Raw genomic sequence first — 23,037 nt, forward strand, 5'->3', positions numbered from 1 at the left:
CATATATAATTGCAACTAAGTATTATTTTCAGTATTGATTCATTCTATGATTATTTTGTCGATTAATTGATCAATCTGCTATTCTATAATATGTCAGAAATGTCCCAGAATCCAAATCTGTATCAAAACTGAGAACACTACATTGGAATATAGCTAATTCTGGGTATAAAGAAGGAAATAAATAAAACCAGTCCTATTGTCTATGGAGCAGATCCAGACTGTATGCTACTTGACGAGATCATAAGTTTAGGACTTACTTCTGAGTGAGAGCAGAACTCCAATGTGTTATTTCGATGGCCTCGGAAAGTTGAAACTTGAACTCTCTTTGGCCTCAGAAATAACACTTGGAGTTCTTCATTTAGGTGATGTTCCCCTTTAAATGTTTAGTCAAAGTTGATCCAAACGGTTACATGTTCATTTTCTGATTTACTTTTAGATTAATCAACTAATAGTTTTGGCTTTATACAGCAAGGAATCTCTGTCTGTCTGTACGTCCTTCGCATATCTCAAGAACCGCTCATCTGATCTATGCATTGCTGCGGAGCTAAGGGCCTGCTTTTGTCGGATTTCAGGCCTCCGCAGACGTCCAGTGTGTTGTCTGCAGCGGCAAGATGGCGTCTCATTGACTGCGTTCACTCTACTCAACTGACATGTCTTCACCTTCCTGGAGTCAGTAACTGGGAAAGATGTTTTTGCCAGTTATAGAAGAAGAAGGCAAATCAAAGATGTTGCAACAGTAGAATTATAAACTATCAATAGTAAAACTATTAATAGCGCACAGTAAAACTTCTGCATTTATATTTTTACTTCAAGTGAATACGAAAGAGGCACAATGCCTTTAATTAAATTGACTTAAGGTCTGTTCAAGGTGGAGCTTTGAATTCGAATATGATCATATTTTAATTGTTATATTTTCTAAATCAAATCAGGATCTCCGACGTAACCAGTAACCATGTCTCTGTAAATGTAGTACTACAATGTTTTCCTCTGAAGTAGAAGTAGTAAGTGGTATAGAGTTGAGTTGCATATTTTTTACGTCGTTCTGTGTCCTTTTCTAAGATATTTCGGGGTACAATGAGTTAGAAGAATAACATAATTCAATATTTTTCAAAGCTAAACATCATGATAAATATATAGCTGTTAGGGGCCCTTTTAGTTTGGGGCCCCCAAACAGTGAAGTCTGCCCCTGGTGTTTTTTCCCGTGAACCAGACCGTAGGCTTATTTCACTGGTGTTTCTGAACGTGAACAGCGACTTGGGTGTTGGCTGTGTTGAGTGTGAAGTTGTTAATGAGCGGTTCTCGAGAAAGCTGCAAGCAGCAACAGCGTAGTCCAAACATTTAGCCCATTCTGAACAAGTGTGTTTTGAACGGGCAGTGCACTAGTGACTCTAGAAGATGAGTAGAAGCTCTCTGTTTCTCTTTTTCTTTTCAGCAGCACAAAAGGCTCCAAATACCACAGCTTGTAAAACAAAAATATGAATGAACAACCACCATAGAAATGCATTGTGCTGCCAAAAGTCAATGTTATTCTCTCTCTCTCTTTCTCTCTCTCTGTTCTGTGTGTGTGTGTGTGTGTGTGTGTGTGTGTGTGTGTGTGTGAGAGGATACATGCGAGTACTTGTCGTGCCTTCTCAATTACAGCTCTGGCTTCTAGTCGAATGGTGGAATGCAGGCCCATTCCTGAGCATGTGGATTGGACCTTCAATATGTGTGTGTGTGTGTGTGCGTGTCCATAAATGTGTGTGTCCATATTCTCCAGGGTGTTCATGTGTGTGTCTGTGCTGGCAATGGAAACTTCGATTCGGTGTGCGTTTTGGCGGCAGGACGGAACATATGGGAGTCTTCACTGTGCAGTGCTGGAAATACATGAAGACTTTCTTCCTTTTCAGTCTTGAGGCCTCTGTAAACATAATCCCACAAGGAGACAGACGTCACACTCTAGTCTCTTCTGTCTTTCAATCTATGTGATCTTTCATCTCTCTTTCATTTCCATTCTCTTTGCAACACCCTCATCTTGTTGCTCTTTCAACTTCCCAGTCTGACTCTCCAGGTGTCCCCTCCCTTCTCTGAGTGTGGACAGTAATCATAATCATCAAAAGCCATTCTGCCCTGTCATCCTGAGCAGAGGTGAATGTCTTTGCATTTAATAGGAGGACAGCAGTGAGCTGCTAATCCCACCCTCTCACTCAGACACTCAACCAGACAGCCACCACCACCACCAGGATGTACTGGTCTCTGACTGCAGCCAAACTGGCTTCAAAGCTTCCACTGCTGCACTGCCATGTTGTGCATGCTCTGCTCTTTCACAGCTCCAATCAGCCACAACACAGAACAGAGCTTGTGAAGCAGGCTGACACAGATGTTCTTCATTTCTACTGATGTGTTGAAGAAAACCTTTTGTTGGCCATCACCGTAAAGGAAATATCACCCCGAGGTCACTTGGAAAATGCAGTAAGAAAAATATTAGACTGTTTCCATTGAAATCCTCATATTACTTTTTGGGCGTTTTCCCTTAAAATCATAATTGATTTAATGCCACGTGTAGGTTGGGTTAAATTCCCTGTGATAAAGTAGGAAAACAATTTTCCACATGTCAAAAAAGAAAAGAAAAAGGAAAAAAATCAACTCAAACTGAGGTCTTTGTCTCCACTCAGTTGAAAACAGATGCCTAGGCTGCCAAGATCTCCACGGAGAACCGTGGAGATGGAAGCTGCGACCGCCCCCGCTTCCCGGCACCGACAGACGGTCATGGGACTGCGAGGCCCTCCGCCAGCTGGCCGGAGAGAGAGCAATCTTTGATGTGTGACGCACCGGGGAGACGCCTGTACCAAGTCGACTCTCACACACACACAAACTGGAGGAAACATAAAAACACGTTCTCATTCCACAGCACTGCCGTATTAAACATACCGAGTTCAGGAATTCTGAGTTTTAGGATCCTGCACAAGTCATGACAGTTATATTGGCACCATACGATAGCCTAAAACTAACTACTGAGTCCCACATCCATTCAAATCCCTAAATAGACTCATAAAAACATAAAACTGACTGTTTGAATACAATTAATGTCTGGGAGCTGGAATTTTAGTATTTTTCCATTAGAGTTTGTTTTATTAAAGGGTGCTTTAATCATTGTTATCAATTGAACTGTTGGGATTGCGTTGAGGATCAACTCAGCAGGTGTAGGAGCAGGTGAATGTATCAGGTGCATCCTCAAGCCGTTGTGAGCTCAATTTTACGCGGGCTTTAGGACCGCGGGATGAGAGGCAAAGTCTGGGCACTTCCATCAGGAGAAGAAGAAGAAGTTGAGGGATCGTCTTGAACCTGCTCCGTCTGTCACTAGTGTCCCAGGTCTGCTGCTCCATGGATGCGGGGCTACACTTCAGGAGACTAATGTGCCAGTTGTGTCTTTTTCTACATTTTTTGGATAATCCCTGTCAAATCTCATCACTTTGGTGAAATTTAATCGACTTCAAAGTTGAGTCGAAGCTCAATAATGGGGAAGTCAAGACGGCACCGGGTCAACTTCGTACCCCCCTCTCCTCTGCACTCATCGGCATGAGGCTGTGGGGCAGAGCTACAGCTGTCCGGAGGAGGATGCTCTGCCTCTGGCTGCTGCTCCTCGGCTTCGCCCTGGTTACTCTGGCTCTCTCGGACCTCTTAAGCAACCGGCGCCGGGACCACAGTCTTCAACAACCTGGCCCTCCCCGCCGCCCCCTCCAGCGGATTCCCAATGCACCGGACCTGGAGGTGATTGTGGACTCCCGGGACCCTGCATTGGAGCTTGGTGTCGATCTCGCCCCGCTAAAGTCTCTGCAAGAAGACCAGCTCTTATTAGTGCCATCGGCGCAGGGAACCAAGAACCCTTCACAGAGGAAAGGGAGCTACAAGGTGCTTCTCCCCGGAGCTAACAAGGATCCCCGAGCGCCTGCGGCTCCGACGCACGGTGAAATGGGGAAAGCAGCGCGGCCGTACCTGGAGGGTATGGAGGGGGATGTGGGGTTTTCTGCGGTGCAGAAGTACGGTTTCAACGAGGTGGTCAGCGAGAGGATTTCACTGCATCGCAGGCTGCCCGAGGTGCGCCATCCCGAGTGAGTGCGCGACGCAGTGTCCAAAGTGCACGACTAAAAAGATTCAGCAAAACCTCTGCGCAGAAATGACCACACTTTGGTATTTAGAGGCGTTCCAAGTTAAAGAAGTTGCCGCTTTGACGGTGTGAATTTGTTTCCCAGGTGTTTGGGGGAGCAGTACAGCGAGTCGCTGCCGTCGGCCAGTGTCGTTATCTGTTTCCATGACGAGGCTTGGTCCACGCTCCTGCGCACTGTGCACAGCGTGCTGGATACTGCGCCCAAACAGTATCTACAGGAGGTTCTGTTAGTGGACGACCTGAGCCAGCACGGTCAGTTGCTCTATCTGTCCACATCCATCCATCCATCCACTTGACCTGTGCTGACCCCATGCCAATGTATTTGTCTCTGTTCACTTCTCAGGTCACCTGAAGAGCGTGCTAAGTGAGTATGTGTCTCGTCTGGACGGGGTGCGTTTGATCCGCAGCACCAAGCGCCTGGGCGTCGGAGGGTGCCGAACTCTGGGTGCTGCCAGAGCTGCAGGAGAGGTGCTGGTGTTCATGGACTCCCACTGTGAATGCCAGAAGGGTTGGCTGGAACCACTGCTGGAGAGAGTGGCCCAGGATAGGTACAATTTATTATAATTATGTAGCCTACAAAAGTAATCAACAGCAGCGCAAAACCCTTGTTGTTCCCAATGGTCAATTATAACGACACTAATTATGAATTGCTCTGTTGGTTGAATCCCAAAAATATAAAATGTAAGATAGCCAGAGTTTTGTAACGATGAATAATTATCTAAACATTTGGGCTGGAAAAACCCAGCATCCGTGCCCAAGTCGGTCTGCTCGTTTCTCCACTGTGTTCTGCTGTTTGACAGAACCGCTTGAGAGAAGTGAGAAGAAGGAGGGTTCAGAGTTGTCAGTTGTCCGTACTCGTTAGTAAACCGTGGGATACATGTGCTGTATACGAAGCATGCGGCTCTCATGATTTGGCTGCTGGGTCTCAGGCTGCCTGCAGCGTAGCTCTTGTTACACTAGGTAATTAGGCTGAACTCTCAGACCTACAGTCTGCAACCACTCAACTCTCTCAGCCACATGTTTGACCCTCTGCCCATTTCCTGCTGTTTTTAATCTCTTCATTCCAGTTCTTCTGAGCATCACATCACACATGGCCTCTTGGGAGAAACATTTCAAGTAACGTGTGAAACAGAACAGACAGTCTGTCTCTGAACTTGAATTCAGTGACATTAACCAACATATTCGTACGCATATATTTTAAGTTATAAGCACCACACACACACACACACACACACACACACACCCTCTGATGAGGAAACATTTTCCCTTTCTCAGTACCAATCTTACTGCACACACTCTTTGAATAATAAGTGAAAGTATAACCAAGGAAGGATGGTTAGGAATTGTTAATGTTCTTATTCTTCAAAATCTTTGACTGACAGGAGCGTGCTTCTCATTCAGTACACACACCTCGGTTTGAATCACCCTACTTGATAAATGTTGATGAAAAAGGGCAAATTTGAATTAAAAAAATGGATGTGTGGTCTTGTTTCAGGACCAGAGTGGTGTCCCCCATAATGGATGTGATAGACTGGCAGACCTTTCAGTACAATGCCACCCAGTGGCCAGTCAGGGGAGTGTTCGACTGGAGGCTTGACTTCTCCTGGGAATCTAACCCTCAGCTGCCAGATAAAGACCCAGACTCAGCTGTTCGACCTGTGCAGTGAGTTTACAGCAAAATGATGTCAGTTTCCCATCATGAGTGTTGGAACCCCCAAAGGGGCAGCAAGATTGAAAGGAGGGGTCATGAGATGATAAACAAGTTAGAAAAGATTAAAAGAAAAGAAAATGTGTTTATTTTTCTCTTATCTTTTCAATGTGTAGTTAAACCTCATTAGGCCTATAGGTAAAGTAAGGTCCTCTTTGCTTTAAGTGCTCATAGCTCACAGAAATATATGACCTTCGACAAGGAGTCACAAGTTAATTTAAGGAACCATTGCTCTTGGCTATGTGCTGTGATCCGATTGTCCTTGCGAATTAAGACTGTAATACTGTGAAGTTTGTAATGTCTCTCTGCTCCTGCGATACAGTAAAGTGATGCTGATTCTGTGTACGACAGGAGCCCAGCGTTGGGAGGCGGAGTTGTGGCTGTCGACAGACATTTCTTCCAGAGTGTGGGAGCCTACGACCCTGGGATGGTGCTGTGGGGAGTGGAACAAATTGAGCTGTCAATCAGGGTAAAGCATTAAAAAAAACTTTCCATCGACTTTCCATCCAAATCTGCAATTTACCTGCTCACACATTACAGAGAGGTGACAGATTGCTTTTGTTTTTCATCTTAAACCACGTAAGCCTTTTTTTAGCGACACTTTGGCTGATTTAGTTGCCTTCTGTCAGGGCCTCAGGAATGTCTTTCTGGGACATGATGCCTTTTGCAAATGGAAAGTCTCAGGTTGAATAGTGATCTGGGAATGTCTGGGCCGGGTGACAAATGCACAAATAAGAGAAGAAACTGTTATGCGGCCACCCTTTTTTCCTAAGATGGCCGATTAAATAAATATTTTGGAATTGTAACATGTTATGTGACAGATTGAAATGAAAAATGGTGCAGCGTGTTGAAATACATATTAATGTGCAGCTTGCAAAACAAAACTTCAAAATATAATACTGCTTTGTAATAAAAGGCACACAAACACAAAAACTACAGGGACACGAACCTGTTTTTACTGTTCCCGTTATCCCAGGTGTGGTCTTGCGGGGGCACCATGGAGGTGGTTCCTTGCTCACGTGTTGCCCACCTAGACCATCACCAACTGCCTTACCGCTTCTCAGACCAGGAGCTGCTTCAGAGGAACAAGATCCGGATAGCAGACACCTGGATGGACGCATACAGGAAGATCTTCTATAGGAGAGACACACTTGCTCATTTCATCAGGCAGGTGTGTATGTTTGATGTGGGGACTTAGTCAAGAGATTGGCTGGTGAGTGTACCAAATATTTAAAAAAAGAAGTCGAAGGACCTAATTGTTATTTCTTCTGTGCAGTCTGAGAGCCCTAACATCACGGAGCGTCTGCGGCTTAAGAGGAGTCTGGGCTGTCGTAACTTTCACTGGTTCCTGACTACAGTTTATCCACAACTTTACATCCCCCAGGACAGACCTACGCTGTCAGGCGAGGTAGCACACACACACACACACACACTCTCACACCTATACGCACACAGGATTTATTCCATTCATTGATGGACATAACTGATGACTGATGTGTCCCATTTGTCCGAAGCTGTACAATGTCGGCACTAGCAGCTGTGCGGACTACCCCCGAGGGCTGGGACTGCAGGGTGGGGCCATGAACGCAGCGCCGTGCAGTGGGACGGGCAGCCAGGTAACCATGAAAACAGTTGTGAAAATCAAAGACAGACAGGTAAACACACAGTGGCAAAGATGATCTCTCTTGTCGTTGCAGCACTGCGATCTGAACTCTGAGTTTGAAGTGCGTTGGGGTCCCATGGGGGCTCTGTGTTTGGACGCAGGTGGCGAGAGAGTGATCTTATCTCCATGCCCCACACACCGACCTACCACCAGAAGACTCCAGTGGAAGTTCATAAAGGCAAGACAGAGAGTTAAACTTCCCTGTTATTTATCTCATTAGATGTATACGGTCACAGTAGGCGTTTCGGCTAACCCACTGCGTCTGTTTTCTGTTTCAGCTGAGCGGTCAACTCGTTCACCAGCAGTCCCAGTTATGTCTGGAGGTTGTGAAGGAAGGAGGTCTCACACAGAGCAGCCCAAGAGACGTCAACACCCGCGCAAAGACGGGAGGTCTCTTCCTGCGCCCCTGCACCCATCACCCCAGACAACAGTGGCACTTTGAGCAACTAGTAGCTCCTAAAGGTGCCTGATACAGAGAGCCCAGGGGGATTCATGTTATTAATGTATATTATCATATACTATGTGCTGTGCATAGTGGCATGCAGGAGTGAAATGGTGCAGAAAAATACAAAAACAGATGCCTTTTTTTGCTCCATTTGCCGCTCAGCTTTTTTGGTCCTGTTTTAAGGATTGCAAGTACAATTTATTCTTAGATAATAAACAACAGACTATCTAAAGTAATACAATACATGATACAATGTTTTATTTAAAACAGTTTATTTAGTAATACGTATTGTATTTATGTACATTTAATTATATTCAGTGTGGAAACACGTAGAGAACATTATCTTAAATGATCTTCTTCATTATCTACTGACAGAATCACATTAAACACAGATTCATCTCGATAAACTTACCTGGATGGAAGTGATGAAATTATGAGTAGTATCAAGTACCAGAGAGGACCAAAATTAGTCCATGGTATATTTTAATATTAGATAGATTAAAATACAGATAGATTTGTTCCGGACAAAGCTTTAACCCCGACACCACCATTGCACCCTTCCTCTCTCTTTATCCTAAAATAGAGTTAGAATAAAAAAACAGGGCGACTTAGAACCAATTTTGCCCTCTGAATAAGAAGAGATAAGAAAAATGGGTTATTTTTTCTGAACAGATCAATTACTGGTAGGGATCAGGTAAAACATATTGACATTTGCACTGAAAAGTAACTTCCCGTAGCATACAGACCTGCGGTTAGACAAGCTAGTTACTTTATTCAGTTACTTTATGAAGGACCTAAATGTAGACTTATTATAGAAAAAGATGTTTAAAAAAATCACCTAATATTCAGATGTCTACATACCTTTGGCTTTGTAGTGTAGTTCTGGCCCTGCAGACCCAGGTCTTTTTAATTATTCTATTGATTAGACGTCAGCTCAGTGAGCTAATCATTCACATTTCAACTTGTCGTAGTCGGAAAATCACAGCTGCTACTAATCACTAACGATGACGCTGTTCTATTTACGTGTCCCAGTATAAGACATGACAGTGTGACAGTGAGCCAGCATGCACAATACCAGACACTGAAGCAGCTAATGGAATATAACCATCATTAAACATTCACTTTTGTCGAAATGACCTCTGTGAAAACCTCAGGTGCAACAGATCTCAACAGGAGAGTAAGAGAGATGCCAATCAGGTGGTCTGAAAACACCTGTGTGAGTGATTCAGTTCCACAAAATGTTTCATTCTAAAATGTTTTATTGTTTGGGATCATGATTTACAATGCATATTGACCACAAATATATACTCATACATTATCAGCTGCCAACAGCAGAGGGAGCCATCTGCCTTAAAAATCTTCTCTAAAGCCCCAACTGATCACTTTCTTATTGTTGTGCACAATATGATTTACTTCTGAGAATATCCTTAAAGATGTCCTCATAATATACATGATTATGCTACACGGTTGGCCTACCATGGGACAGTAATATCCTGTAGTCCATGTGACTGAGAGGAGTGGATGCTGTCAGTGATTAGCATCCAGTGCTAATGTGTTTTCGTGTCCTTGTGTCAACTGTAACTCACTGCCCAATCATAAGTGTGGCCGTTATTCAAGCCACAGAGGTTAGGATGTCAACTGGCAGGCGGCACGCTCTCCTTGTCCCCAGGCATTGAGTGCTAATAACCGCCTTATACTCTGTCACGGTAATGCTTTTCTTAACCCATGGTGCACTTAGCCCAGTCAAGTACACAGCACCTTTAGAATAAAAAGCAGTCATATGGTATGTCTGCAGCTTCGAGGCATAGGTCAAACACTTGGACAAAAAACATGTTGTTGATTAATACATCTTCTCTCTCAGTTACATAACTATAAGCTACTGAGCCTTTGGACAAGAAGGACAAACATCTCTCTGCTTTAGATGGACACAGAGTCATTGTGTTGCTATTTTCACAGTGAAAAGCAATCCATGTTTGCCCAGAAGACTGCAAGACATAGTAGCCTATACCTATAAAGTATAATGAAGGAACAGAAAAGCTCTGACAGTTTAACCCTTATGTTCTGTTTGGGGTCCAGGAGACAACTGACCTCCTGTAACAGCTCAAAACATACAAGATTTATTTACGAGTATTGCTTATCGGCATGTTTCAAATGAGCTGTCGTTTGCTCATTGGGGCCTCGAGACACTAACTCTAAATCATGATTAAATACAATGGACTTGAATAATGCTCTATATCTGTGATGGGAAATGATGCTACTTTACTTTCCAAATCCCAAACAAATTGTTTTTGGATTTCTGTTAAAACTCTTTGGGGTGCAACTTCATCATAGGTAACTTCACAAAGAAGTTAAAGATTATATTCTTTCTTTGCTTGTGAATGACATTTTGTAAAATTAAAGAAATATATACTTGTTCATGCGCTTACTAACATTTTAAACAACATTTCTGTATTTCGTCGGATATGCAAGCTCAGTTTCTGACAAAGGAACGGGCTATACCGCTTCAGTATATTTCTGAATTATGGGGTTTAATACGGTCAGAATAAAAGAAAAAAGTATTTGCAGAGAGTAGATTAGCCCACAATTCATGCATCTAACCTGTCATGGAGTCAGCACCCAATGCCACACATACAATAACAAAGGACCTGTGAAAACAAAAGAGAAGTGAAAGAGAAAAAGGACCTGAGACATGTCGCATTCTCACAAGCACACACATCTTCTGATGGGCCAGTGAGACTCAGATGGATGTCAGCTGCTGTGGTGCATGGAGCCGTGGCCTCCTTATGAAGATCCATGGGGCTATTTCACTCAGGACGGGGCTGGCTGTACTTACTGTGCGTGCCTTTAAGAGCCTTGGGTGTTCTTTACACAGACACTGTTGTTTTCATTCATTTGTTATGTCCTTGTTGTGCAATTAGGTCTATGCGGATGGGCCTCAGGAGCCGCGGCTGACACTGAGTAAAGATTAAGTGCATTAAAATGTGACATAAACTTGGCTTGCAGCAGCAATTAAGGTCAGGGACAAAAACGGCTTCTGAATGTCTCATTTAGAAAGTTCCTGGTGACACAAACACTTTATAAGGGCACCCTTTAAATTGTGAATCAGTGTTTCAATGACACCTGTATTTGTGCAAAGCATCAATAAACACATTTGGAATTGCTGTAAGGAGAAAATAATAGCAGCAGTCATTCTTATTTTCCACCTTATATGCTGGGTGGTGTGGCTCAAATATTAAGGGTGTGAAACAGGGTGGTGAGAGTACGATTTAGTTATTTGAATTTGATCATTAAGTTGAAAAACAATGGTGGTGAAATTAAGAATGAATAAGATTGCTCTTAAATTCTAACTAGATTAGATACAGATTGATGATGTTTCTATTAAGACAAATTGAATTAAAAGAAAAAAGAAATAATTGTTTTTTGAATACTAGTCATCTGATTCTGAGAGTTGATAATCCGTCGATAGTCATCCTGCAAAAACACACCGCTGTACAACAGAATGGAAAGGTACCTCATCTACGTCTGTCTGTGTTAAATGAGTACAATCCTGCCAGGTGTTTGAATACAGAGGACTGCTTTCTATCTTCTTCTATAAATGAGTGGGCATTTTAGTCTAGACTTTTAGAAAGGGACCCTTACATCACTGCTACATCTAACACAACGGAAACAACTATTTCACTGAGCTCTACATGCTGATGATCCTCCTGTCTGCTGCTTTGAAAATGCTCTGACAGGTGAGCAACAATGGAGGTAATTTAGCCGCCTTTCCAGTATCCTCGCTCGATGGGCAAAGCCCGGCCTACACTCTCCAGAGCAGAAACCACCAGTAATCTCTGACATGCGCATTGTTCTTCCACCCCTCCCACCACCACCACCACCACCACTTGTACTGTAGCACCCAGGGGAGCCGCTCAGACTTATTTATCAAACACACAAGATGTCCTGCAAGCTTCTCCCCCCTTTCCTGCTTTACGCCGATGCAAATGCAACCATTTGGATGTGCAGCAGCAGCAGCAGCCGCTGTCTCACCCAGAGTGGAACAGATAAATGTAAAGCCCTTGTGTGGAGAACTTTCTCCATATCTGACATGTGTATGTGTGCTCTCTTATATGCAAACAGACATTTGATATGTACGGACCTACACATAACCAGAAGCACACACACATTCGAACACAAACATAATGTGTCCTTGGTTCAGCAAACAGCTCAGCTTTTCTTTTTGTTTGCAGGCAGCCTATCAGGTCTCAGTAAGGGCTGAATGGAGACACCTCACCACAGCTGGCAGGTTTCAACATATCTCCATTTTGTCCATGGAGATGAAAGAAGAGAAAGGGACAGATTCTTGTTTTACCCGAGAGAAAAGTTCACACCTCCTGCACAGCGATGGTGTTTTTTAGTACAAAAATCTGGGATGAGGGACAAGTGAAGAGGCTCTTTTCACTGGGATAAAGTTCTCATTTGAATGGAAGAGTGAATGTGTGTCTGTGTGTGTGTGTGTGTGTGTGTCTGTGTGTGTGTGTGTGTGTGTGTGTGTGTGTGCTCATGCAGCATTTCTGTGTACAAAGAGTGGACGGGGATGAATAGTTGCTGTATTTGGGTCAGGGCCATCATTAAACAATGTGAAAAGAGCAGATTAAACAGACAGCAATATAGACACTATGAAACACAGTTCGATGTTTTTAAGTATAAAGATGAATGCTCATACATCATAAGTCCACATCCCACCTCTTTTACTGTAATCCTGTTCTCCTTTTAGCATTTGTTTTGCACGTTTCCACCATATTTGTTCCCTTCTCCTCTCAATCCCTTTGAGTCAGACCCCACTTTAATCAGAAATCACAAGTGGTGGGAAAGAGGAAGGCAAGGGTGCAAAGGAGGAAGGCAGATGGGCTTCAGTTAGCTAATGACAGATTGTGGGAAGCGGTGAATAATAGATGAGTTTGCCAGCAGGTGGATAAAATGATGCATAAACAGCCAGGATGGGATTGTCTGTACACCATTAAATATGGATGGGTCTTCAAGACCCCAGGCTAAATAACAGCATTCCCACAGATGTGCTGGAGGCACTGCTAAACCCACAAATAATCATCCTCAGTGTAAACACACCCCCATCCACCTGCAAGTTTATTCTCATGAAAAAACACACAAGAAATTATCAAAGTGGGGGATATTTTGACCTTTGATCTTCATTTTCACTTTCCCTAAAAGCATTAGGAAGTGTAAGCAAACACACGAAGAGAAAACACTGCCACATAACCATAAAGTATATGTGACCTGCATCCCCACTGATGTATGTATCTAATTCAGACAGATCCAGTATTCCCCTCAATCCACTTCCTGCACACACACACACACACACATACACACAGTGGAGCAGCATTTTGCCAGGTGAGAGCAGCTGGACCTATGACAGACGTGTCAATGTGATCCACAGCACGCATACTTACTCATTTTTCACCCAACGCCCACGTCAACAATGCATGAGGATTGCTGCGCTTTCACCTCAGATGAACCGTGGCAGCAGCTAACAAAAGACAGACACACACATGCATGCACAAAACAAATACACACTACTTTTACAAACAATATGGACAAACAACAGTCTTGTATGACAAAGGTCTGGCATCATTAACTTTGTGTGTTTTGGTGGACATGTGTTTTTGTTGGTGAGTCCAAAAACAATTACTTCAGCAACAGCTGTTGGAGGGATTTCCATAAAACTCTCCATACATATTCAAGTCTCCCTCACGATGAATTATTATAACGTTGGGGTTCCCTAAATGTTTCCACTGCCGTCATCATCGGTTCAAAGTTTTAATATATCCAATACTTTAGTATATGACCAAAAACTCCCATAAATGGCATTCCCATCGGCTTCAGCTGTAGGTTACTTATTGTTGGGTGCTAATGAGCAAATGTTAGCATGCTAACATGCTAAACTAATATGGTGAACATGGTTAACCCTTTGGCTCAAAGCGATAAGCAATATGTCTATAGACTTTTACATTTTGAAGTGGCATAGCATAATTTATAGCTGGTTTAGCTGTAATCCTGACATCATAAATTTGTCTGGATGTCAGCAGATTATTGCAGAAACCGAGGCACAAAGAAAATGATTTGATTTGCTGGAGGAATAAGCTTTGAGCCATCTCATCAAGAGTGATTTGTTTTTATTTGAATGTCCATGAAACTGATCAGGAAGTACATTTTATTCTGCATGAGCAGACATTTTATCCACGGACTTCCAAAACACAACAATTGAGCGAAATTAAGGCCTTTGATAGCCACCAATCATTGTATTGCAATGTACATTTTAAGGTTTTAAGGAATATACTTGTATCTGTTTTGTAAAAGAGAAAAAGCAGGACTCCTGGATGTGACAATCTCGTAACCTCCATCATGCTTTAATGAATGTTTCTGTGAAAACTGACCAAAAACAACAAGCCAGGGGCATAACAGTCATATTTGTCATTTATTAGCACAACAGTTTTTTTGTATCTAATAATATCAAAATGCTATGGGAAAAAAGACGTTTTATTACAGTACATTCCATTTGCAGAGAAGCAGACGCAAACCAACATGAAGTCAAAAGAGTACAGTAGATCTGTCAGGACAAGAGTTCGGATCTTTTTCCTGGTTTAAGATTGCATTGGCTGGTACCAGCAAACAGCACTCCTATAACTTCATATACAGTAGCATCATTAACTGCCATCCCACACTCTTGCATTACTTCAGGTAAAAAAATACATCTTTAGTATTGATACATTCATAGAAATATAAAAGCCTCTTTATTTCTTTATTGTGCTTTTATATGGGAGTATTGCCTTTGCTCTGAACAGCTCTGAGATCTCAGAGACGGTAACCCTGGGTGGCGATCGGGGATATGGCCTCCATCGTGGATTAGTATCGGCACTTTGCTCCAGGCCACTTCACAACAGGGGCGACTACATTGTCCCTAAATTGCCCAGTTGTTGGACTGAGCCAACATACGATAAATATGCATCAGTAAATGCCAGGTTCAGGTAATAAACAATTGAACCGTGGTTCCTTTAAATAGATAGATAAATGGCAAGCTGGATTTCCACAGAGTGTCATGCAGAATGTTAATGTGTGTCTACAGGCACCACTCAAAAGGCTTGGAAAGGCATGCAGAGAGCAAGAGAAAGATAAAGAAGGAGGGAGAGAGAGTGTAGGTGTGTGGAGAAAAACACTGGAAAAGAGAAGCAGAGAGAGAGAACGAGTCCCTGCGCTCAGTGTGACAGACGACAGCAGGGGCTGTGCTGCCCGAGGCACAACATACCCTCCACCCCCCCCCCCCCACATCTCCATAACCAACTTCCTCCACCCTCTTCCCCTGAGGGCCAGCAGTAAAGAGCACAATACGTCCCATCTCACTCCATTCTGTGCTCCCAGTCCAACCAGCCTCAACAAGCCACGCACTGGTACACACAATCCAGAGCACCATGTGGGGGTTGAGTGTGCAAGGTTTAAAAGGAGAGGAAAGGCCAGAGATAGGAGGTTGGGGGATGGATTCTAAGAGACCCTATCCCTCCCCCTCCTTGTCTACAAACCCCATCCCCACTTACGATGCTTTCTCCTCCTCCAACCAGACCTGCTGACCTGAAACCATCAACAGCATGGAGCAAAAAAAAAAAGGGAGGACTGAAAGAACTCTCTCCTCCACTGCATCCGTTTTGTCTTCCATTATGGCACAATCCCACCTCAAATTGGGGGTTGTTGGGGGTGAGCTGTGCCCAGAGAGCTGCCACGATACTTCTCCTCGACTGATCCAAACCTCTGCAGCTTTTCTAACAACACTACATTTCTATAAGGTAAAGCTAACGCACCTAAACCTTCTGTACTTGTTTTCATGCAACAAGATTTTTAAACATGTGCCTTTAAAACAAAAGGAATCAAAGTTGAATCCCTGCAAACGTCCTGCAATAATATGATATGATCAGCCTGAACTTCAGTTCAGGAACATATCCCCCAAAAAATATCCTGGATTGAGTCCTGCACAGTCCAGGAAAGTTCAGATGGAGTGCTGCTACAAACCCTTAGTTGGGTTGTGGTAGGTGCCCCCAAGTCCAGTTTGCAGAGAGCACCCAGAGCTCTGATGAGGGCCCTCATCTCCCCCGTCCTGTGATGGTGGATTGTGTTCTCTAGACCTGATGGAGACAGAGACCCCGTCTTTGTAGTGGGAAATCTCTGGTGAGCTGAGGGGCGAGGAAGGCAGGTGAGGTTCTGAGATGACGGGCTGTAGTTGAAGTGCAGATAAGTTGCGAGTTGGAGGGGGAGTTGAGCTGGGGATTGCAGAGTACCCCAGCTGGAGGTCCTGGGATCTATGTGTGAGGAAGTCTGTGTGACATATCACACCATGTTGCTGAGGGATAGTGAGGGGAGAGGAGGGCAATGAGATGGGCATGTCCGTCCAAATGGAGGCAGTCTGAGAGGAGCATGGTGAAGGGTAAGACATAGGAGGGGTAGGATGGGGCAGGTATGTGAGGTGTGCTGGGGAGTAGTGCGTTGGGCAGACTACTGTAGGTTGCGGCGTTGACGACATGAGGGTCTCCATGAGTTGGGCCATTCTCCTCATGACTTGTCCAAGGTCGGCCACTTCCCTCCCGAGGTTACTCACCTGCAGAAACAAACAATATATATTTTTAAAGAAGAAAAATAAGTGCCTCGTGCATCCTCATCCATGGGTGGGGTGTGGCATGAATATTTAATTTTAGGCACTCAAGTGGATGGTTAGAAAGAAGGAAAGAAGACGAGCAGTTCTTGTTGGTAGTGGCAGAGTCCACTATTCCTGCACTGGATTTATTTTGTAGCACAGCTCAATTTAATCTCAAGCCTCGCTGTTCGCTCTCTTTACACCAAGTCATTGCTGTTTGCTAATGCAAGCTGAATATTTCCTACTGCCACTGCTTTATATTTATCACTGTGGAGCTAATGTAAACATGTCCCAAACTTTTAAATTTTCTAAAAAGAAAATTAGACAGTGGATTAGTTTAAATTTTAAATTTTTGCAAGTGTTGCAATCATTTTTTACTCATTCCTTATAATAAAAAAAGTTAAAAAAAAAACTTGTTTCTGCTCTATAGGTATTTGCTTTAGTGCACTTGCTGTTACCGTTATTTCGTCAAAGTCAACCAGGACCCAAACCAGGGTAACAACTTGTATAAATATGGGCTAGTCCATTATAAAAATACACAAATGAGTCGAGGCAGACTTGTAGTTTAATTCCTTTGAGGTTGTAAAGTATGCCTCTCTTTGCTTGAAGAGTTTGATTCTGTCACCACCTCCGGTATCCAAACCTATGGCCTCTACTTCTATAACTCTCAAAGTGGATTCACTGCCACATACAGTAGTTGACGTTTTTGGTGTAATCAAGACAAACTTTCTAGGGAAAAACATACTAATTAGCAAGAACAAAAAGCCGCAGGGTGTACTTTACATCATCACGAATGTAGTATTTTCCGGTCAATCATTTTGGGTCAAAAATATTTCTGTCTCCTGCCTGCCGTTTAGCATGTTATCATCGTGCTGCTATAATTGGTCATTACACTGATGAAGGCTGGGGGGGTGGTGATGATTAGCTGCTCTCTGCACGTGGCGTGTCCACAGAGGGCACGACCAGGAAGCCCTGCCAATGTGCCATCTGCTTCTAGCAGTCAAAGCACTCACGACCATTCATCAGGCCAATCATGCACATCAGTGCTACTGGATCAGCCCTCAGCAGGACACCCAACTCCAGGTGGGAACTGCTCCAGTGTGAATACGGCAAGAGGTGATCGAGTACATTGTGATCACGACAGACCAAACAACGCTTCTCTCCTATTCTCTGGGTAACATGGACACACAATGTTACGTACTGTACACATATGTGAATTAGAAAATTTGTTACGAATTCATTGTCTTATCAATGAACATTTAATTGTAAACTCGATTACATTTCTACGTTCTTTAACATCAAGGTTGTTTAACTTTGATCTACTATACAGACACATTTAGATACATATTCTCTCTCCTCTCTCGCCCTCTCCTCTTCCTCACGGAGTAGCTGATAAAAGCCTGCATGGGTCTAAACTCTGGCTCTGATAAAAATAGAAAAGCTGAGAGCGACAGGACAGTCCAATCTGACACGCTGTCAACATGATTCCAGTACTCCCACCTCAGAGACAACCGTCTGTGGAGATAGTCAGACAAAACAGCAGCCATGGATGACGAGAACTCACTGCAGCTACAGGTACGTGTTACGCCCAAAACATATAGTATTAGCATCTTAAGATCAAACAATGCTTAAACTAACAAGGTATACAAAAATATCAGAAAACTCAAACTTTCCTGGAGAACTTTGGCCTTTAGCTGTTGTAGTAAGCATGGACAAAAAGGACAGAGGTGACGACTTCCAAAAGGTGACGGATGCTCTAAAAAGTAACCTCATTAACCTTGTTTACAGCATGCTGTATATGCAAGATCAGCACTAAACAGCAGACAAAAAAATGAACTACTTGCTGGTTTATAAATGCTGGTGGAGCATTTAACAGCCTAAGAAGACAGAATATTTTCTATCATTGGTGGAGACCAAAGCAAAGCAAAAATAGAACGAGTACATTCATCAGGTAACCAGAAACACGCCTCTAAATAACTGCTACTGTTGCTCAGTGTCTGTCAGATGTGTGGATAGATAACACATACATGATGTGTTAACACAATTGTTGCTTTCAGTGTTTGATTTTATTTCCCACTGTTCATTTACTAAAGTAGGCCACCACTGCTGTGCATACGTGTGTGTACCTATGTCTCATTGTCAAGCCTCTTCTTGCAATCATGAGTGCAATTACTTAGACTGTTCAGGCAAAGCTCTCCTTCCTCCAGCTCTCCTGTGTAGCTGCACATTATGATTTCCATGACACGGTACACAGGTCACCATGTTAGACCTTTGACGATACCAAGTGTACTCATTCACACAATGAACCCTCCAGTGGCATAGATGTAGCATGAGGCATCATTTTTCACACATTTTGTAGTTCATTAAAACGCTGCCACTTTGTTTCAGGTCAGAATCAGCAAAGATCTCTACAGTTGGTTTTTCAGATGGCAATAACTCATATTTAATATTGCAGTTTGTTTTATTTACAGGTATGGATTCAGGTCTCAAGGCCCTTGCTACATGATTGTCACTGAAAAAAATTGGTACTGTTGTATTTGTTTGTTAAGAAAAATAACACTGCCAACCACCAAATTGCATGTGTTTGTTTGTGAAGTTAAGTGTGTCTAATGGATTTCTACCCACAGCTGAGATGTAGCAACAAAAACTGGAGTGGAACATTAGCTGATTTTAAATGCACTTGATGAGAAACTGTGCATGAGTTCACCACAGTACTAAATAACAGTAATTGGGACAATCAATCCTTTTTTCTCCGCAAATCATATACATTATGAAACTTCCCTGTGTGGGCCAAATAACAATGGCCTCATTTGTCATTCATATTTGAGTTTGTGTAGAATGCATACAGGGTCTAAACATACACAACCCTTTTCATCTCCAACGGTGATCTGAGTGGATGGATCCAAGAGAGAATTACCAACCTACAAGACCATGCTGAGAGACTTCCTGTCAAACACCGGTAACCCGCAGAGACACAGACAGGACAACAGAGCCAACAGTGTGTAACTGTAAAGATGCTGTGCCATTATCTGACTTTTTTCATCTCCCTCTGATTTGCTTTTTGTTTCTTTTCATAAAACTATCTGCCTTCTCCCCTTTTCTCCCTCCACTTCCTTCTCCTCATGTTTCTTTTTCTCTCTCTGCCTCTATCTGCTCATCCCAGGACACAGACTGAGGCTTAGCGGGAGCTAGCAAACACTCCTTCTCACCTGCTAAAAGTCTAATGTCAATTTAGCCACCCGCCAATCAAAACCATAGGCAACAGCATGAGAGGCTGTGTGTCTGCGTGAACGGATTATTTCAAGCTGGACAATGAATCACCAAAGCCTATAAAACCTCAAAATATTATATTATACAACGTGACTGACGAGGCCCAGTAGGTCTGGTGTAAAAAGAAAAAGCTGCAAACGAGACACTGGGGTCAGGATTTCCTGAGATTCACCAGACTGATTAAATGGAAGGCTCATGAAAACACATAAATGTAGGGTTTAGGTATTAAAAAATGATACCACTCCGTAAGGCCTCATTATAACACCACATCCTCGAGCAGACTTTTCTACAATGTCAATATTACTTCTCTCAATCCTTTTACCTGTCTTGTGCCTGACAAGCTGATTCAGCCATATGGCTCGTACTTACTGAACCCACCTGTCTTTCTGTCTCTCTCTCTCTCTCTCTCTCTCTCTCTTACACAGACACACACAGACACACATACACACACACACACACACACACACACACACCTGCTGGTCGAGGTGTCGCAGTTGTCCTCTGGTCTCTTCGGCTTTAGCTGCTAACTCTGCTGTGCTGATCTGCAGTATATCTGTGACACAAATCAGCAAGTTACAAATCACTCCACGGATAAGAGGTCCAAATTTACACCCAGCAGATATTGCATCAAGGCAGCTGATAAATACTGTAGGCGTTGACAGGAAGTGCAAATTCCCATTAATCACCCTCATTATACAACATTACTGCAGGCATGTGGATGTTAAAATGTTTTCACTTCCCAGAATGTGGGAAGATGAAGGGATTGTAGACGGTATTAGGTCATATTTGAGAGGTAAATTGCTGAGTAGTGTAGTATGGGAGGACCTGTAGCGGACGCTGAGGCACTGGTTGGTTCATTGACAGGACAACCTCGGCTGGTAGAGAAGGGGAAAGCTAGGGAACCCTCCGTCCCCTCACTGTCGTCAGTACCGTCCACTATCCTGCGGAGAGACAGAAATGTGTGTGTGTATGTGTGTGTGTGTGTGTAGGAAGGTAAAGATTGGTACTGATGATGTAATCAGATAATTTAGAAACAACAATAACGTTAATAATATGGTTATTGTAACATTGTTGTATTGTTTAAAGTTTCATGGTCTAAAAGTATCATAGTTTGTACCAAAGGTACTGTGCTAAAGAATGACAGAAAATCAACCCAACACAGAGTCACAGGGAGACAGACAAATCAATGGCGATCAAACTCACCTGGGGCTGAGGTTGGACGGGTCTAAAGTGGTCAGAGTAATTTCCTGGATCTTCCTCCGAGACCTCCTGGAACTCTGTACCGAGGTCTTCTGGCTGGATCGGCTCAGCTGAGACTTCCCACCCGTGTCCCCGAGGTTCACCGCCTGTTTCCTCTCAGATGACACAGACACAGACATGGCCTCATCTTCCTCCTCCTCCTCCTCATCCTCCTCCTCCCCCTCCTCCTCATCTTCCTCATTGTCCTCCTGTACCTCTATGATGCGTGGATAGCCCTGAACCACTCCTCCATTCCTTCTCACCCCAGACTGTAAATGAAATGAAAAAACAAAACAAAAAGAATTGTTGAGAGTCAGACATGAACTTAAAATCTATTCATGACATTTCAAGTCATCTGAAGCGTCAGCCTTGATTATGTCAAATGCTTCTTTTTGAAAAAACAAAAAAAAGCTATTCTGTAATCAGCTTGCTCTGAAGATGCTGAATACGCTAAGCTGTATTTGCACAGTTAATACCATGACCCTGAAATACACAGAGGTGTTTTGAATAAATAGGTGTGCACTTACTACTAATATGCAAGGAGCAGAGCACTCAGCTGGATTTATGAGCGACATGGTCGACCAAAAATCCCCAGACCAACATTTTAGACTGAAACTGTGACCTGCAGAGTAATGAAGGCATCAGTCTGACATCAGTCTTGTGCCCTCTTTTGTCATGGGTCTGCAAGTTGAGCAAAATTGCAAGGACGCTGATCAACCATAAGATGAGGATACAATTAAGTAATAACGGAAATAAATGAAGTAACTCGTAACAGTAACCTAGAGATCAGCAGGCGATAACCCAACTCTCTCAAAGGAAGCCAACACCTGCGTGAGGTTAATGGCTCCGACAGCTGAATTGATCAAAGAGCAGCCCGGCAGCATATAGATCTATATCACCCTTTATTCTGAGGAAGAATGATTTAATGACTGCCAACACAGAATTGATCTTTCTCCTCCCTAAACCTACCAAGACAAAATATCTCTCTATCAGAACCATTAATTCCAAAAGAGTGATTGAGTCCATCATTAGCGGGTCTACGCCCTGCGGACCTTTCATAGATTTAGAAGAATTGATCTGCAGTTGAATGTGAATTTGATTTTTATTATTTCCTATTGCGGGCTGATTAAAACGTTGCGGGCTGGCATCAACAAATAGGGCAAGGTGATCGAGGTCGGACAAGCCTTTTGGGTTAATGGTACCCGTCTCACAATCTATTGCCTTTAGATTGTTAATCATCAATCAGTGTTTGAGTGTGTTACAGTGCTTGCGGGGCATTACCTGAGTATCCAGAGCTGCTGTAGAGAGTCGGGCCTTAATCTGGAAGAGAGCCAGAGAGGAAATATACAGTAAATGAACTGCAGGAAAAAGCAATCAAGATGTGGCCTTTCTTCTCTCAGTGTTAAATACGGGGGAGCTATTTCTCAACGCTCAGCAGTAAATTTGACAATACACTATATATACTAAGACTATATGGCTTGAGGTGATCCAATGATGGAAAATAATTCCCCTCAACACACTGATGCTGGTGTGTTGTGCTCATGTATCGTACAGTAATATTCGTGCAATCTCACCCTCTCAGCCACAAACACATCCTCTACCTCCTTCCTCCTTTCTTCATTTTTAACACATACTCGATCCTGAGATTTGGGCTGCCCCTCTGCACATTAGCTTCACCTAAAAGCCCTGCGGCAGGTAGAGTGCATACTGTGCGCAGTTGTGTGTGTGCATGTGTGTGTGTTGGTGTAAGTGGTCCAGTTGTGTTTGGGCTGGAGAGACAGAAATACCCAAATTACAGCAGCAGAGCTCCTCCAAGTGCCCCGGCTATTTTTCTCTTTTTCTCTCACACACACACACACACACACACACACACACACACACACACACACAC

General features: G+C 43.3%; 2 protein-coding genes across 3 annotated transcripts in view; one reads left to right on the forward strand and one right to left on the reverse strand.

The window, feature by feature from the left end:
* Window positions 1-3,231: 3,231 nt before the first annotated feature.
* Window positions 3,232-11,625, forward strand: LOC116387361 (polypeptide N-acetylgalactosaminyltransferase 15). The gene is made up of 10 exons (XM_031854354.1): window positions 3,232-4,091; window positions 4,233-4,399; window positions 4,491-4,695; window positions 5,643-5,810; window positions 6,207-6,324; window positions 6,832-7,026; window positions 7,132-7,263; window positions 7,370-7,471; window positions 7,553-7,696; window positions 7,797-11,625. Exons 1-10 carry the CDS (start codon window positions 3,559-3,561, stop codon window positions 7,986-7,988), a joined length of 1,956 nt encoding a protein of 651 aa, XP_031710214.1. The 5' UTR covers window positions 3,232-3,558; the 3' UTR covers window positions 7,989-11,625.
* Window positions 11,626-14,427: 2,802 nt separating this feature from the next.
* The window catches only part of kcnh8 (potassium voltage-gated channel, subfamily H (eag-related), member 8), a 52,790-nt gene continuing 44,180 nt past the window's right edge, over window positions 14,428-23,037 (reverse strand). For both annotated transcript variants that reach the window (XM_031853706.1, XM_031853705.1), the window contains exons 12-16: window positions 22,428-22,466; window positions 21,111-21,415; window positions 20,733-20,848; window positions 20,381-20,460; window positions 14,428-16,601 (exon numbers count right to left, since the gene is read on the reverse strand). In XM_031853706.1, coding sequence (XP_031709566.1) covers window positions 16,011-16,601; window positions 20,381-20,460; window positions 20,733-20,848; window positions 21,111-21,415; window positions 22,428-22,466 — 1,131 coding nt within the window. In that variant the 3' untranslated portion in view covers window positions 14,428-16,010. The remainder of the gene's footprint in view (window positions 16,602-20,380; window positions 20,461-20,732; window positions 20,849-21,110; window positions 21,416-22,427; window positions 22,467-23,037) is intronic.

Source organism: Anarrhichthys ocellatus, unplaced genomic scaffold (genome assembly GCF_004355925.1).
Source record: "Anarrhichthys ocellatus isolate YVR2014 unplaced genomic scaffold, GSC_Weel_1.0 scaffold14, whole genome shotgun sequence".
NCBI lineage: Eukaryota > Metazoa > Chordata > Actinopteri > Perciformes > Anarhichadidae > Anarrhichthys > Anarrhichthys ocellatus.

What these genes read in the sequence shown, in the direction of transcription:
- LOC116387361 (XM_031854354.1), top strand. Translation starts at nt 3,559, where the DNA reads ATGAGGCTGTGGGGCAGAGCTACAGCTGTCCGGAGGAGGATGCTCTGC. An exon ending in GAGAGAGTGGCCCAGGATAG is followed by an intron (nt 4,696 to 5,642) that starts GTACAATTTATT and finishes GTCTTGTTTCAG; the next exon opens with GACCAGAGTGGTGTCCCCCA. An exon ending in TCCAGTGGAAGTTCATAAAG is followed by an intron (nt 7,697 to 7,796) that starts GCAAGACAGAGA and finishes TTTCTGTTTCAG; the next exon opens with CTGAGCGGTCAACTCGTTCA.